The following is a 17,250-nucleotide window of genomic DNA, read 5'->3' on the forward strand; positions in this document are numbered from 1 at the left end:
GATTGTGATAAGAGTTGTATGAGCCCCTAATAAAATGATTTTTTAAAAGAAATAATTTAACAAGCTGTGAAAATTTCAAAGTACAATTGAGAAGACACAGTGAAGTATTATAATGAAATGTGTAAAAACACAGAATTACAAAACTAAAAAGGAAGATTATTCTTGGTATTTATCAAATTGGAATACCTGGGGAAACAAATCAGGTCTCAAGTTGAAAAATTGAATGATAATACGAGTAAAGTATTGAACAATGCAGAGAGCAACAAAAGTAGATTGAAAAAATAGAGTGACCGGAACAAAAGCATTGGCCAAAGTTCAACCATTTCAGGAGGTAACATATGACCAGTAACCAATGGTAGTGAAGGAAATGCAAATTGTATTGAATGTGCTGATGAAACACAAGACTCTAGGAACCTATAGGACCCACTGAGATGTTTTAAAAACAGATGAATGGTAGAAGCACTTATCCACCTGGGTAATGAAATTTGGAAGTCAATGGAAGATATCCATAATAGAACCATTCAAAGAAAGTTGATGTAACAGATTATGGAAATTATTTTAAAAACTGTTAATAGTACAAACTCATAAAATTTGCTGAAGGTGATTTTTAAAATGGTTTCAGCAATGCATTTACAGAGAACTGCCCTACTCAATCATGATTGAGAGGATGTGAAATAAGGGATATCATCACTGACTTCAGAGGGATCACGACTAAAATTGGAGAATATCAGTGTGCAGTTAGATGTTATGTCAACTTGAATTTACATGAACGTACAGGTGTGGAATCCAACCTGCCAATCATGTTCCTACCTGAGGATACCTCCTTGAGAGTGTGACCTTTTGATAAGGGAGGAACTGGGAATTTCACTCTCGTTCTCTGTCCCTTTGCCTTCCTTGGATTCTGCACCTGCCTCTGGCCTGTGGTCTCACTGCGGGCAGCAGCAGCCTGCAGACATGAGTCTGAAAAGGGTTTTGGCTAGCATTGGAAACATGGACTACATTGGACCAGGTTTTGGTGCCTTCATGATATAAAATTACTTCTCGATAAAAGGCTCTTTCTTATACATATATGAGTGTCACTGGTTTTGTTTCTCTAGACAGCCCAGCCTAACACAATCAGAAAGATGATTGCTTATTTCATTGTCTTTGTAAAAGCATTTGACTCTGGATAATACCAAATAAGGAATCCAATTGTAAAGAATAGGGATTCCAGGACTGTTAACTTGAATTATGCTAAATCTGTGTATAACAAAGAAGCTGAATTTTTGTTTTTTAAACACCACAATGGGATACTGTGGGATTCAAAATCAGGAAAGGCATGTTAGGGTTTTGTTAATTCACCATATGTATTCTATATGTATGCTGAGTAAATAATATGAAAATCTGAAAGAAGAATGTGACATCAGGTTTATAGATAGATTCATCAAGAATATGCAAAAAGCAAATGATATATTTTGCCTTTTTCAAGTTAAGACACCTTGAATGTGGATTAATGTTAAATACTATCATCTTTCTAAACTCCAAACCCACTGCTATAGAGTTGATTCTGACGCACGCAGACTCTATAGGACAGGTTAGAACTGCCCTTTTGGGTTTCCAAAACTGTAACTCTTTATGGGAGCAGAAAATTTATCTCTCTCCCATGGAGAAACTGGTGGCTTTGAACTGCAGACCTTGTGGTTAGCATCCCAAGTTCTACATCCCCAGGTTTCCTAAACCTCTAGTATAGATTATATCTCAACATAAAGAAAATAAAATCTGGACTAATAAGCAACATTATGATAAACAGAGAAAATTTTAGCTTTGGCACTGTGAATGGTTCTAATTTTACTTGGATTCACAATCTACGCCCATAGAAGCAGCAGTCAATAATAAGTAAAATAATTTTTTTTCATAGAGCATCAGGAAGACAAAGTGCTCCCGACAAGTCCCACAGTCATTTCAATGCATGCATATGATAGCTGAACAATGATAGGGAGAATGAAGAATGGAAGCATTTTAATTATGGTGTTGATGAATGACAAACAAATCTCCCTTGGAATAAGTACAACCAGAATACTCCTTAAAACAGTCTATGGTAAGGGTTTGTCTGTTGTACTTTGAACATGTTCAATCAAGGGACCAGTACCTAAAGAAGGATATCATGTTTTGAAAGTAGAAGTCAACGGAAAACAGGATAGCACTCAGTAAGATGGATTGACATGGTTGTTGGAATAGTTGGCTCAAGCATAGAAAAAATTTTAAGAATAGCGTAGGGGTAGACAATGTTTCCACTTTCATATCAAATAATTTAATATTTTGTTATTAGATTTCCATTCATTACAGATTATTTTATCTTCTTTTTTGGAGGGAGGAGAATGCATTCATTTATCATTATATTAATACATGATCTTTATCTCCTAGATATTAGTGAACTAAAATGGACTGGTATCGGCCATTTTGAATCAGAAAATGATATAGTTTACTATGCTGGGAATGAAATAATCAAGCATAAAAGTGTTGCCTTTATCATCCAAACACATCTGAATGTCAATTTTGAACTACAATGTTGCCTGTGATAAGATTTTATCTACCTCCATTCAAGAAAATCCAATCAATGCAACTATTATTTAAACGTATGCACCAACCACAAAAGTTAGTGATGAAGAAATTGAAGAATACTACTAATGACTTCCTTCAGAAATTGCTCAAACAAGTAATCAAAATGCATTGATAATTATTGGTGATTAAAATGCAAACCTTGGAAACAAAGGTAGAAACAGTAGTTGGAAAATATGGACTTGGTTATAGAAATTAAACTGGAGATGGCATGATATAATTTTGCTAAGACAAAAACTTTGTTCATTGTAAATACGTATTTTCAACAATACAAAAGGTAACTATTTTACACATGGATTACTCCAGATAAAATACATGTAAATCAAATGCCTACAAATGTGGGAAGAGGTGATGGAGAAACTCAGTATCAGCTGATGAAACTGGGCCAGGGATTGACTGTGGAGTAGACAATCACCTTCCCACATGGAATTTCAGGGTTTTTGAATATGTGATTAGACATTTTCTTATCATATTAAGTAAAGTGGTAGAACTGAAAAATAATTTGTTATACAACTTGTAAATAATGCATGATTGTTATTTCCCTTGTAGTTTTATTTTTGAAAAAATAATCATGAATTAGTCTCTGAATTCACACATATCACAATTCTATTTGCAATGATATGAATTTCCTGTGCCATACAATATGGACCAACTCATAGAGACTTTATGTATAAAAGCATAAAACATGTACCGAGTGAAACACTGCCCGGTACTGTGCCTTCTACACAATTTTTATGCTCAAATTTATTGTTGTAGCCATCGTGTTGATCCATCTCATTGAGTAGCTTCTTCTTTTTGAATGACCCTCGGCTTCACTAAGTGTGGTAGGAAGGGTTTTCTAGAGAAACAACATCAGGACACTTATAATTGCACACACATACATGTATACATACATACATATATATACATACATATATATTAAACAGCATGAAGGACTATAACAGCTAATTAGTCCACAGAGAAGTATAGAGGGTTCAGTTCAACTCACTTCTATGGAACAGTTAATATACTGGAAGTACTTCAACTCACAAGTACTGTGGGGTCCAAAGTCAAGGAAACAGACAACTAACTGAGTCTTCCCTGGAGCAATGCAGGCAGAGTACACCCACAGGCAGCAAACAGCAGGGCAGGTCACCAAATGTCAGCAGCTCAGGAGCTTAGTGAAGCAGGCCCAGGTGAGATATCAAACTCAAGCTCAATTGATATATACACCATCAGTGTGGTAAAGCAGGTCTCAAAGGAACCTCAAACTCTAGCGACACGATCCATGTTTGGCTTGTCCCACAGGTAGTGTAGCTCACAAGTTGAGGCAGAGATCTAGTGAAGCAGCTGAATGCTGGTTGGATCACCAGAGAGTAAGAGAGAGAGGGGTGGGCCTTGCTGAGTCATTTATCTCTTTGCCCTCAAATCAAACTGGGCCCTGATTAAATCCACATGTTCCTATTGGCCAGGTTGGCACAATAAACCTACCTATCACAGTCACCAAGTCTTATGCATAGCATAGAAACATTGTCGGATACTGAAGCTCTAATGAATAGAAGGACATTATCCATTGCCTCATCTTATGCTTAAAACGAGACTGAAATACCACGCCTTAGGTCAGCCGTTCCATAGCCCTCAGAGTGACACCCTGCTTTTCAACATCATAAACAGATCTTGTGCAGCTTATTTGCCACATGTAATATATGACTTTATCTCTTGTTGCTACTGCCATGAACATTGAATGTGAATCAAAGCAAAATGAAATGCTTGACAATGTGAATCTTTTTCATCTTTTCTATTGCTCCGTTTTTAAGGATGTTTCTTTTCTTTTTTCTTTTTTAAACATTTTATTAGGGGCTCAAACAACTGTTATCGCAATCCACATCAATTGTGTAAAGCGCATTTGTACATCATTCTCAAAACATTGTCTTTCCACTTAAACCCCCGACATTAGGTCCTCATTTTTCCCCTCCCTCCCCACTTCCCCCTCCCTTATGAGCCCTTGATAGTTTATAAATTGGTATTTTGTCATATCTTGCCCTGTCCGATGTCTCCCTTCACCCACTTTTCGGTTGTCTGTCCCCCAGGGAGGAGGTCACATATAGTTCCTTGTAATCGGTTCCCTCTTTCCTACCCACTCTCCCTTTACCCTCCCTGTTTTGCCACTAACACCACTGGTCCTGTAGGGCTCATCCGCCCTGGATTCCCTGTATTTTCCGTTCCTAGCTGTACCAGTGTACATCCTCTGGTCCTGCCAGACTTGCAAGGTCGAATTCGAGTCATGGTAGTGGGAGCGGGGAGGAAACATTTAGGAACTAGAGGAAAGTTGTATTTCTCATCATTGTTACATCGCACCCTGACTGGCTCATCTCCTCCCCAAGACCCCTCTGCAAGGGGATCTCCAGTGACCTACTAATGGGCTTTGGATCTCCACTCCGCACTCCCCCCATCATTCACTATGGATTTTTCTTTTCTTTACATTGGGTTGCAATAGATGTTTTGAATGTGAACAAAATATAAAAAATTATGTGGACCTTTCTTTTTAAGAGGATCAATGTATATCTTCTCATAGTGCTATGAACTAAATTTTAAGATCATCCATCTAATATATAGATTCCAGGTGGCATTATGAAGCATGCATAAACCAGTTGCCAAAGAAACTCCGCATACAGTAAGCTATTTACTAATAAAAACGCTCACTGTGAGCCAGTGGATTCTGACTTATGGTGACATTATACAACAAGGTAGAACTTTCCCTGTTGAAATCTGAGGCTGTAACTTTTTAAGTGTAGAGTAGCTGTAATTTCAAACTGCTGAACTTCTGGTTAGCAGTCAAATACATAACCCACTGTGCCATCATATTAATCTGCATTGATGGATAAAATAGAGTTTTGAATACTTAATATCACCAGTATTTTTATCTGAAAATGTAACACATTACACTGTTAAACAACTTTTGGAAAATATATACAAAGATATTGCCATAGAAGGGCCCCAAATAGTTACCTTTGCTTATTTATGAGTGTTGTTAGGTGCCATCAAGTCCTTTCCAACTCATAGTAACCCTATGCACAACGGAACACAACACTGCCCACCCTGTGCCACCCTCACAATTTGTTGTTATATTTGAGCTCGTTGTTGCAGTTATAGAGTCATCCATATCCTGGCGGGCCTCCCTTTCTTTCAATGTGCCTCTATTTTACTAAACTTGATGCATTTCTTTAGGGACCGGTCTCTCACGATAAAACATCTCACCAACCTGGCCTGTCCGATGCACTCTGACTGTATCTCCAAGACATAATTGTTTGTCATTTTAGCAGACCATGGTACTTTCACTATTCTTATCCAGCACACAATTCAGATGCATCAATTCTTTTTCAGTCTTTATTTAGTCTTTATTTTTCAGTCTTTATTTAATGTCCAACTTTAAGATGCAAATGAGGTAATTGAATGGCTTGGGTCAGGTACACCTTAGTCCTCAAAGTAGTGTCTTTGATTTTCAATATTCCAAAGAAGTCTCATGCAACAGATTTACCCAATGAAATTCATCTTTAGATCTCCCGGTTGTTGCTTCCATGAGGACTGGTTATGGGTCCAAGCATGACAAAATCTATGAACACTTTAAACTTTTCTCCATTTTCATGATGTCACCTATTGGTCAGGTTTTGAAGATTTTGTATTTCTTCACATTCAATTATAATCTATACTGAAAGCTACAATCCTTGATCTTAATCAGAAAGTGTTTCAAGTCTTGCTCATTTTCAGCAAGTAAAGGCTGTGTCATCTGCACATTACCGGTTGTTAATAATCCTTCCTCCAATCCTGCTACTATATTATGCTTCAGATAAACCAGCTTCTCTGATTATTTGCTCAACATGAAAATTGAATAAGTGTGGCTAAAGGATACAACCCTGATTCACACTTTTCCTGATTTTAAACCATGCAGTATTCCCTTCTGTTTGCACAAGTGCAAGTGCCTCTTGATTCATGTGCAAGGCTCCATGAGCACAATGAAGGGTTCTGGAACACTCATGCTCCTCAAACCTATCCAGACACTGTAATGCTCCACATGGTTGACTTCTTTTGCAAAGTCAATAAAAATAAACCTTCGTGTAATCTCCTCTTTCAGCCAAGATTCATCTGATATCAACAATGATATCCCTTGTTCCATGTCTTCTACTGAATGCAGCCTGTACCTCTGGCAACTTCCTATCAATGCACTGCAGCCACCATTGTTAGATGTTCTTCAGCAAAATTTTACCTGGATTTGATATCAATGATATTGTTCTACAATTTGAGCATGTTGTTGGATCACCTTTATTTGGAATTGGTACAAATATGGATCTCTTCAAGTTACTTGACCAAGTAGCTGTCTTCCAAATTTCCTGGAATAGACAATTGTGTGCTTCTTGTGTTTTATCAGGTTGTTGAAACATTTTGGCTGGTATTCCATCAATTCCTGGAGCGTTGTTTGTGGCTCTAATGTTTCCATGAAATGTAAACTTCTTCCTTCAGCATCATTGGATCTTGCTCATTTGCTACCTTTGGAAGTGGTTGAATGTTGACCAGTTATTTTGAGTATAGTGACTTTACATATTCTTTTCATCTTATTTTGATGCTTTCTGCATCATTCACTATTTTGCCCATAGAACCTTCAAATATTGCAACTCGAGTCTTGATTTGTTCTCTCAGTTTAAGCTATGCCGAGTGTGTTCTTCCCTTTATGTTTTCAACCTCTAAGTCTTTGCACGCTGTAATATGACAGCGGGTTTGGTGTTCTTGAGCTGCCCTCTGACAGTTTCTGTTCAGCTGTTTGACTTCATCATTTCTTTCATTGGCCTTAGCCAGTCTATGAAGAAGGGCACATACCGACTCATGGCCCCGTGTTTGCATTTACCTGGGGATGGCAGCTCCTCCTCAGTCACATTTTGAGTCCATCCTCCAGCACGGTCTCTGACAAGGTTCTGCTTCCATTTATGAAGCCTTCACCTCTGACAACGTTTCAAAGCTGTGCACAAGGTTTCAGCAGCTCCTTCCTCTGGGCTGGAAAGCTGAGCTCCTCTTTGTTGTCTGCTTTCAGTCTGGACATTCATTGAAGCCTGTCCCCTTTGGGTGACCCTGCTGGCATTTGAAATACGAATTACATGGCTTCCACCATCACAGCAGCACATGAGCCACCACAGTACTCAAATGAACAGACACGTGTATGAGTACCAGTATTTAAAAATTTGAAACGACTTCTTAATTGCTATCTTCCTATGCCAAATACGTACTTTGGACATGTCAAGAGAGAAAAAACCCTGGAGGGCATCATTCTTATTAAAGTTGAGGGGGAACAAAATAAAAGATGACCCTCAACAGGAAGTGCTGCCACTGAGGCTGCACAAATGGAAATGGGCTCAGGCAAAGAAACAATTGTGAGGATGGCCCAGGACCAGGCAGTGTTTCATTGTGTTGTGCATAAAGTCACCTATGGTGAAAATCACCGAGATGTCAGCTAACAACAAACCCTTACTGTGTTTACCACCCAGGACCAAAGCCTGGGAATAGAAGAGCTACAGTGAACCCTCATTTATCGCGGTTAATCGGTCCTAGACCCTACCATGATAAATGAAATTCCGCGAAGTAGGATTCCTTATTTGTAAATCAAATATTTTCGTAGTTAGAGCATAGAGGACATGAAAAAACACCCTTTAGTCACCATTACACTCGTATTACCCAATTTATTAAACAAAAAAGGGAAAATACAGTAAAACATTTTGGACATTACAATTATCATTTATTATTTATTATATTATTTATGGCATCTAGTTTACAGTATTACATATTTCACATACAGTATTATTATACATAGTTCTTACAAATACTGTAATCAATAGCCTATGAAATGATTTAAGGGATGTACTTTACAGGTGGTTCGCTGTCTTTTTCCTCTGAAGGAGTGGGTGTAGGCAGTGGGTGCTGTTACGCAAAAACCGCGATAGAGTGAAGCCGCGGAAGTCGAAGCGCGAAGTGGTGAGGGTTCACTGTATATGAAGTAATTCACTTTACTCCAGGTTGATGACTCAGCTGGACAAAAATCAATATTTGGGATGATAATTTTTACTCGAATACCTAGAATTATTCTGGGAAATGACATATTTAAGTAAATATTATGCATTATTTTTGTCAAAACAACAGTTATTTTATACTTAAGGTTAAAAAAAAACAAAACCCAGAAGAGCTAAACATGAGAGAGCTCACTGTGCCCCAGAAAATGCCAACAACCAAGGATTCATGCTTCTTGTTTTAAAGAAGCCATCCTCCGAAGGAAGAAATCAGTAACGGTAGGGGAAAACTGTAAATGAATAACTCCTGAGTTAATTTTCTATATGCTGTGATCTTCAAATTGAAGCAGTCTCAGGATAACGCTTAGTCACTATAGGTGAAAAATTGAGGAAATGAAAAGCAGAAATTCTGAAATTGTAAGAGAAAAAGCAAAATGCCATGCATTGAGGTTTAATTCATTTCCTGCAAAACTGAATTTCTTGGGTAGGTTTCCCAGATCCAGAAACATTCCTAAGTTAATCTCTATCTCTGGAACTAACCAATACAATAACTCCATCTCCTGAAATCTGAACCATTTCTAAGAAGCCTTTCTTTCTTTCTTTCTTTCTTTCTTTCTTTCTTTCTTTCTTTCTTTCATCTTTCTTCTTCCTTTCTTTCTTAATGCTGAACTCCTTTGTTGATATTTAATTTCTCTTGCTCCAAATATAAGGTGTCTCTAAGCCAAAATTGTAGTTTTCCTTTTTCTGCTTTTGTCCTGAGGCTAGAACTCTGGGTGAGGTTGGCACTACATGATTCTTAACTTATATTGGTTGGTAAGAGTATCAAACTGTTTATTTACTGTAAATAGTGAGTGATAAAACAAACAGATGGGAAAGTGAGTGTTTGTTTATGTGTCCTTGCAAAAACATTAACAAATACTTTGTGGTATAGACCATGGATTTCTCAACCCTTAGTAGCTCTTGAATGCCCGAGGCCATATCTGTGTTGCTAAAACACAGGTTGGTTTTGTGCAAGATGAGTCATTTCCAAGCTTTGTGAGGGAAAATTACTTTCTGGTATGTTCTGGAGAAAGTCTATTTTTTCCTGACTTACTTTTGCATGTTATGGTGGCTTCAGTGTAGCATTAACCTAATCAGTGGTGCATTTAGATAGAATTGACAACTATCTACATAATTGTTTGCATTGCCCTCTGCTTTAAATTACAGAATATTCAGCCTTGCTGTTATAAGTATTTGGATTTTCAATATTCATGCACTTTTATTGTGACTTTTAAGCTTCCACTAATTACTATTTCTGTGAACTTTCAAAATTCATTAACATTTCTTTGTCTTAGGTTTTACTTTTTCTAAAGAAGATAATATTGTTGGTGTTAGATGCCATTGAGTTGATTCCAACTCATCACCACCCTATGTGTAGCATAGTGAGACACTGCCCCATCTTATGCCATCCTACGGTTGTTCTTGTGTTTCAGCCCATTGTTGCAGCCATTGTGCCAATCCATCTTGAGGGCCTTGCTAATTTTTACTGCTTGCTAGGTTACCAAACATGATGTCCTTCTCTAAGGACCGGTCAATGTATAATTGTTCTGAACAGTATGTGAAATGAACTATAAGAGGTGCTCTGTACTGTTACTAAAGATATTTATTTTGTAGTTGTTATTATTATTTATTACTATTATGGACATTCTTAATCTTATCATGGATGGTGGCAAGAGTAAAGCAAGAGTAAAGCAATGACTTATTCACTGCCACTGAATGGATCCTGACATATGGTAACCCCATAGAGCAGAGTTAAGTAGGGTTTCTAAGATGGTACATCTTTATAGGGTGCTAGCTTGCAGTCAACAGTCTAACATATAACCCGTAGCCCAATTAGGGCTTCTTTAGTGGCAGAAAAAAGGAGGAAAATTAATACAAAGGGATCAAAGAGCCTCAGCTATTAGTAGCTCAAGCAAATGAACAAGAGTCAACTGGAGAATGTAGTTGGGTTTTTTCCCTTGCCATCCAGGCCTGGGGTTTCTACTCACATAGCAATGGCTCTTTGTAGAACAAGTGAATTCACACTGATAAATTCATTGATGACACCTTTATACTGACTAGAGTTATTATACTATTGGATGAGGCATTAATTTACAGTGCCTGGGAAATTCTCTAGGATTAGATTCCAGTAATTTTTCTTAAGTTATCACCTCTAGCAAAACCACTGTGATTTCATTCATCACCTGCAGTCAAAACTATTCTACATACTGTCAGTGTATCCTTGATTAATGTAACTTTTTAAATGTTGGCCTATTTTATCATTATATTACTAGTGTGAAAATACCTATAACATTGGAATTCAGAAATTCTGCCTGCACATTTCATTCTGTGCTAGACTTCCTGATCCATCTGAATAAATTGCATGCATGTAACTAACTCACCTCATTCTTTGATTACATGCAGGAAAGCCTGTTGTGATGATTGATTTGCGTGTCAACTTGGTTGGGTTATGATGAAAGTTATTTGGTGAAACACTAGCTAAGGCACTGGTATAAAATAATATGCTTAAATGGTTGTCCTCCAGTAAAGTAGACTTTTCTTGTTGGATGGTGTGGATTTGATTTTGTCTCAGAGAGACCTTATGCACAACAGATGGAAACACTAATTCTGTGCTATCCTGACAATTGTTGCTATGTTGTGCTAGGGCTCCACATTGGTTCCCTCTGGTTCAACACTTATACGGGGATCTATAAGGATCTCATAAAGATCTTGGTAAAATGTAGTTACCGATTTAGTGTATCTGGGATGAAATGCAAAATTTCAGAAAGCTGTCAAGCCTAAATGGATTGGCTCAAAGTCTTGGTTTGAGTCCACTGTTACAGCCCTATGTCTGTCTATCTTCTTGCGAGTCTCTCTCTCTTTTTAAAAGGCATCCTTAATAGAGGCTCAGCAAAAAGTTGACCAACTTCCACAATGAGAATTAACCTAAATCAGGTGAAGACCTTAGGAGCAACAGGGATGTGTGCTCTGGGGTGTGCTCTGTCTTCAGACTATAAGCAAGCATTTGGAAAACATCCTGATATGCTTTCTTCTTCTGCTACCTTGCCTACAGATTTTGGACTCAATCCTGCAGGATTCTTTAGCCTTCTTTGGACCTATGAATTTTTCAACTGCCAACTCCCCTACAGTTGTCTGATTCTTAATGTAATCTCTCTCTGTGTGTATACATATATAGTTATTTAAATTATTGTTATCATTAAAATTTATAGGTGCTAGGAGGAAGGAGGAAAATAAATAAAGGGAACAGTTACCGCAGTCAGTGGTTCATGAAAATGCACAGAAGACAATTGGAGGACTGGGGAGGAGCAGAAAGACATAGAGATATTGCTCTGCTTCTCGTGGGAACCTGATAAATGAGATGCCTTGTTAAGGTGGGACAAATGCATAGTGGTGCATGGTACCACTGTGTTCATTCTAGCTATGGCTATATTCATAAATTCTTCTCATGCAATGCATACGTGGCTTCTGTTTTCTTGAATATATTTATTTGTTTGATTATTTCCTGAATGTATCAATTTTCTATGAAAATCACTACAGCTCTCTTGAAATCCACATTATCCTGCTTGAAAACCTTGTCCTCTCTATCCCCCAGTAGGGAACACTATCTCTCCCAATTCATAATTCAAGAGCTGGCGTTGGCTACTCCCTCCTCTATCCTCATGTAGATGTTCTTCGTAACTGTGCACCTGGTACACGTATCTGTCGTTTCCTGCTTCAGACTATTGTTCTGCTTGGACATCCTCCTCTGTCCACCCAGGTTCCAATATCCCACATGGGGCTACCTAGCCCTCCCAAGAACAAGAATACCCTTGTCAGTCTCTCCTCCTGTCAACCATTGTGACTCTCTTTATTGGGGCATTAGTGATAACATTACTATTCTTTATGAAATGTATTTGGAGAATGACATCCTCTCAATGTGGGCCACCCTCTCCTAAGAGCTGCCTTGTTCTTTTCAGGCCTCCAGACTGCCCCTGAGCTCCGAGTCATAGCGAGTCATCGGGTTTCTGGAGTTGTAAATCTTTATGGGGGCAAACTACCACTTTTCTCCTGTAGAGCAGCTCGTGGTTCAAATCATCACACATGGTGAACAGTTCAACGCCTAACCTACTGCACCGCCAGAGCTTCTAACACTTTTTTTTTTCCCATGGAGATTTGGGGTCACATCCTGAGAATTCTGTCTATGGTGTTGTGTATAATGTTAGATGATGGCAATACTTTTGTGTTTAATTGGTTGACAGTTCTCAGATAATACTTAAGATTATGGAGCCCTCTTGGCATTGTGGAATGAATATTGGGTTCTTATTAATCATACGATCGCCATTAGTTCAGAACTCACCAGTTGCTCCCAGGAGATGAGATGTTTGCTCTCAGAAAAATGTCCAGCTTCAGAACCCATAAGGCGCCATTCTGCTCTGTCCTCTATGGTCGCTGCTCACTCAGCACAATGGACTCGAGAGTAGCGAATCCTTTGGTTTCTTAAGCTGGAGTTAAACGGCTCTTCTGTGACTGAGCCGGCCCTCCCTGTTGGCTCGCAGTGCACCGAGAGACATGGGTAACGTGGAACATTTGCCTCAATAAGCCACCCTGGTCCCACTTTCCCCTGGTCCCGCAAACCCATCTGAGGTGACACACCGCTTTCTCCCGCAGTGAGTCATCCATCGCAGGGGCGATTCCGAGTGCGGGGATGAATTGAACCTCACTCAGCGTTCTCTGATCGTCCAAACCATTTTGATGGCCCGTGCGATTGCCACCGCAGTCCATTTCTCCTGTTGAACTTGATTCATACCTCAGTTGATTTTTTTTTTTTCCTTCCCAGTGTCACGGAAGGATAGAAAGCTCAGGGCGAAGCCCTTACATTTCTAAAATTTGTCTCTATGTATTTTTCTGTGGTTAGCCGATTTTCTAGATGACTCACAGACACGGATAGAAAATTACTATTTCAGTTTTCTTTTTCACTCTCAGAGTAACATGCTTTTTCCCCTTAAAGGAAATAGGTGAGAGAAGCTATACTCGAGTGGTATTTTTCATCTATGAATGAGATTGTAGTGATGGTTACTATAACTTCATTGAAATCAAAAGTAATGCTTCAGTTAAGTGTTTTACAATGACACCAAATCACTCTTTTCATAATAAAAGAGAGAACAGTTATTTTTTAAGAGTAATATTTGCTCAGCTTTAATTATTATTTTTCTTGGAATTTTAAAGTCTTATTTGAGCAGGATTAATTCTTTTGTCTTAGGATCAATTCTAAGAACAGCCAGACAGAAACATACTTCTCTCTCTGAAATGGTGTTCCTGTTCCGATAGAAAGAAATAGGAAATCAGTTGTTTTCTTAATCATCACAAATATCACGTGCCCTTTCCATCATTGTTTCTAGTGGATATTTTTCAAGTTCCTTGGTAAAGATGATTAACAACATGAACAATAGATTTTAACCTGAAAATATTATTAGTGAATAGTACACTATACTTTTATAATTGTTTCAGATATCTCATTTTATGGACCATGGAAGTGATACATTGAAGGGAAATGTTTTATGAATTGATATAAAAGTAAGGTAGAAAAAAACAGTTCAATATTTATGATTCATTCACTATATCTATGTCACACCTAATAAACCTGTATTAACTAAGTTGGAAGAGCTAAGTTTTATTGTAAAAATTAGTGAAAAAATAGTAATTGACCTATTTTGGAAGCCCTATATTTGTGAGTGGTTAGAAAACTACTTTTTAATTTCAGAGATTAGAGTAAAATGTACTTCTAAGCGTAGAACTTTGATTTATGTACACGAGTAGGATAAATAGTACTAAAGCGCCTTATATGATGTAACAATTAGCACTCAAGAAGTCTATATTCAATGAAGAATAGAATAAAATGTTAGACTAACCGAGCTTCACAATTTAACTAAGGCTCCTACTGTGGGCAAACATTTTTGTTCTCCTTTTTGGAACCAATCGTACTGCGGCGATCTCTTCCTTCTTTCCTTGACCTTCCCTCATCCCATCACTTCAGTTCTCCATCGTGCAAGGCAATTCTAAGCAGAGAAAAGCATAGATGCATAGAACATTGTCAGGGTCTGTCAGTCACTTCTGTTGTTCCATTTTCCTCTACTTTTAAGATGTTGGACTAAAATGCTCCTCATACTAGGGAACATAAATATCAATGACTATAAGATGACTTTACCAACAAGCTGTGCATTTATAATAAGAGTAATGTCTCAGAATCAAGCAGTTTCATTACTGGAATTATTAGGGGAGAAGTAACAATACAATAACACCACAGGACTGCCACCACCATTCTGACAAGTTTTATTAGAGATCGACTCAGAAACTTATATCAAAGTAAGGATGTACTTTGTAATAAAATAACAAACATGAATAGGAGTAAATTCTCATATTCTGGTTATGATGAATATCTCTAGTTCTTTTTATGATAATGGTGAAGCAAAACAGATTTTAACATACATTACAAACTATTTGCTCTCTTCATTTATAAAAGTGATTAGGTTAATATGTGTTAATTTTATATGTAAAATAATCTATATATTTACTTTATGGTTTATTTTATCCCCAAGTTAATACAAATAGACTGCATTGACAATGTATAGCATGCATACTGTATTAGTCTAGGTACTTTAGAGAAACAAATCCACAGCAACTCATGTATAAGAGAGAGTTTTATGTAAAGAAAATGTGCATCACAAAAACATCCCAACCCTATGCTGCCCAAGCCCACAAGTCCAACATTAACCCATTAACCCAACACCAGTCCACAAAGTCCTCCACCTCACAAAACAGAGGCAATGATGCCGACTGCAGGAGGAAAGCTGAGTCAGTGAATGAACAAGCATCTCAGCACTAGCAGGGGTCTCCACACGGCTGCTCCAGCACCCAGGGCTACATCGGGATAGGTCTATGCGGCTTCTCCTTGGGGATGTCTTGTAGGAAGTCAGTCTTGCAAGCTGAAGCAGGGAGCTGCTAAGGCAGCTGCACCCTGGTGCGACAATCACAAAATAAGAGACCCGAGATCTAGAAAGGCGAGGCTCACCACCCATTTATCCCTCTGCCTTTCAATTAGCCCCACATGTGATTATTGGCCAGGCTGGCACAATTAACTAACTCACGTACCAACAGGCATTTCTGGATAATGTCTAGTCACTTGAATCAGTATGCTCCAGAAATAAGAGGGCAGATATTTATTTTGGGACCCAGTCATATGGCTTCTTGACCTTTTCTGCTATTTTCAACAAATCCTACAATTTGGCTTTCTTGTATACCCTTATATGGTGACTTCAAATTGATTGAGATATTTCCTACATTTTTAGGAAGTTCAAATACATTTTCATTTTTTTTACATCACAGTGGTATAAACATTTTATCAATCTCAGGTTTTACATATCCTACTAGTTTTAATCTATTCCTTTTGATCACATTTTTACTATCACTTTGATTTGAGCTTGGGACACAATTATAAATCAGCCATTAATGTATTCTTACAAAGAAAAACATTTATGAATTCAACATTTATTGAGAACTTACTATTTGGTAGCCACATAGGTACAAACTGAACTTTTAAAGTTTTCAATAAACTTTAAACTTCCTTACTTTTTCTCTAAGATCTGGAATAATTATATTCTAGAAGGCAGCTTTTTAATATTAATGAAGCTCTTTCCTGAAATATGTAGGAGATTGTTTTAAGAAGATTGTATTAATACTATTTCTTATCTGGTATTGTCAATTCCAAAGACCATTCTCTCTGAAACATTTACTCTCTACGTCCAGGGAGTTCAAAGCCATTGAGTCTTTGTTATCTAACAGCTAAATTTTGCTGATGTCACTGATTTAAACCAGTACACAATATCTGAAACAACCAACCTAAAAGAAATTGAAACCACAAACTAAATTCGTTAACTTTAGAAAAATGGTGCTGTGCTGGTGGGAGAGCACTCACTTCCCACAGAACTGACTGCTGCTCATTTGTTTGCCCTGGTGGCAAAATGTTTATGCCCTCTGCCACTAATAGAAAGGTGAGCATTTTGAATCACAGTCTGTTTCACATAGTAGATGACTCCTGGAGATCTGCCCCTGTAAAATTATAGTGCCACATGACAGTTCCATGAGTCAGGACCAACTTGATGGTATTACTTTACAACAATATCAGGGATCATGGATGGGAAGATTTTCAGAGGTCTGGGTTAGTATATGTCATCTATAAAAGGATGAGAATATTATTGGTTGGTGTTCATTTTCAAAGGGCAAAAATGAAAATGTAGGGTCTTACAAGAACAGGAAAACATTTTATTGGGTTACCATTTTTCCCTTCCCTGGCCTTTCAGTTTACCTTCCAAAGTGTTCTTTTTTTTAATTTAATGTCATATTTATTTGGAGATACACTTAGTTGCATTGAAAGTGCAAACTCTCAAAGGAACTGTGAGCCAAGTTCCTGAATCCTCCTCTGGAGGCTGTCAGTAGTGTTGACCAGATTGTAGACAGGGGTTTGAGGGAGGCAGCATTAAGGTAGAAATTCAGAAGGACTATTAAGATAGAAGTTCCCTTCTGAGCTAGATGGCTGCTTGTTTACCTT

The 17,250-nt window shown here is 37.9% G+C and overlaps 1 protein-coding gene across 1 annotated transcript in view; it reads right to left on the reverse strand.

The window, feature by feature from the left end:
* Window positions 1–11,306: 11,306 nt before the first annotated feature.
* LOC101642712 (eukaryotic translation initiation factor 3 subunit K-like) overlaps window positions 11,307–17,250 on the reverse strand; it is a 40,183-nt gene continuing 34,239 nt past the window's right edge. The window contains exon 2 of the mRNA XM_045285054.1: window positions 11,307–11,406. Within this exon, the coding sequence (XP_045140989.1) occupies window positions 11,307–11,406 (100 nt within the window). The remainder of the gene's footprint in view (window positions 11,407–17,250) is intronic.

The sequence above is a fragment of the Echinops telfairi genome, unplaced genomic scaffold, assembly GCF_000313985.2.
Source record: "Echinops telfairi isolate 266 unplaced genomic scaffold, ASM31398v2 ScPeMD7_7469;HRSCAF=8507_1, whole genome shotgun sequence".
In the NCBI taxonomy this organism is placed as follows: Eukaryota; Metazoa; Chordata; class Mammalia; order Afrosoricida; family Tenrecidae; genus Echinops; species Echinops telfairi.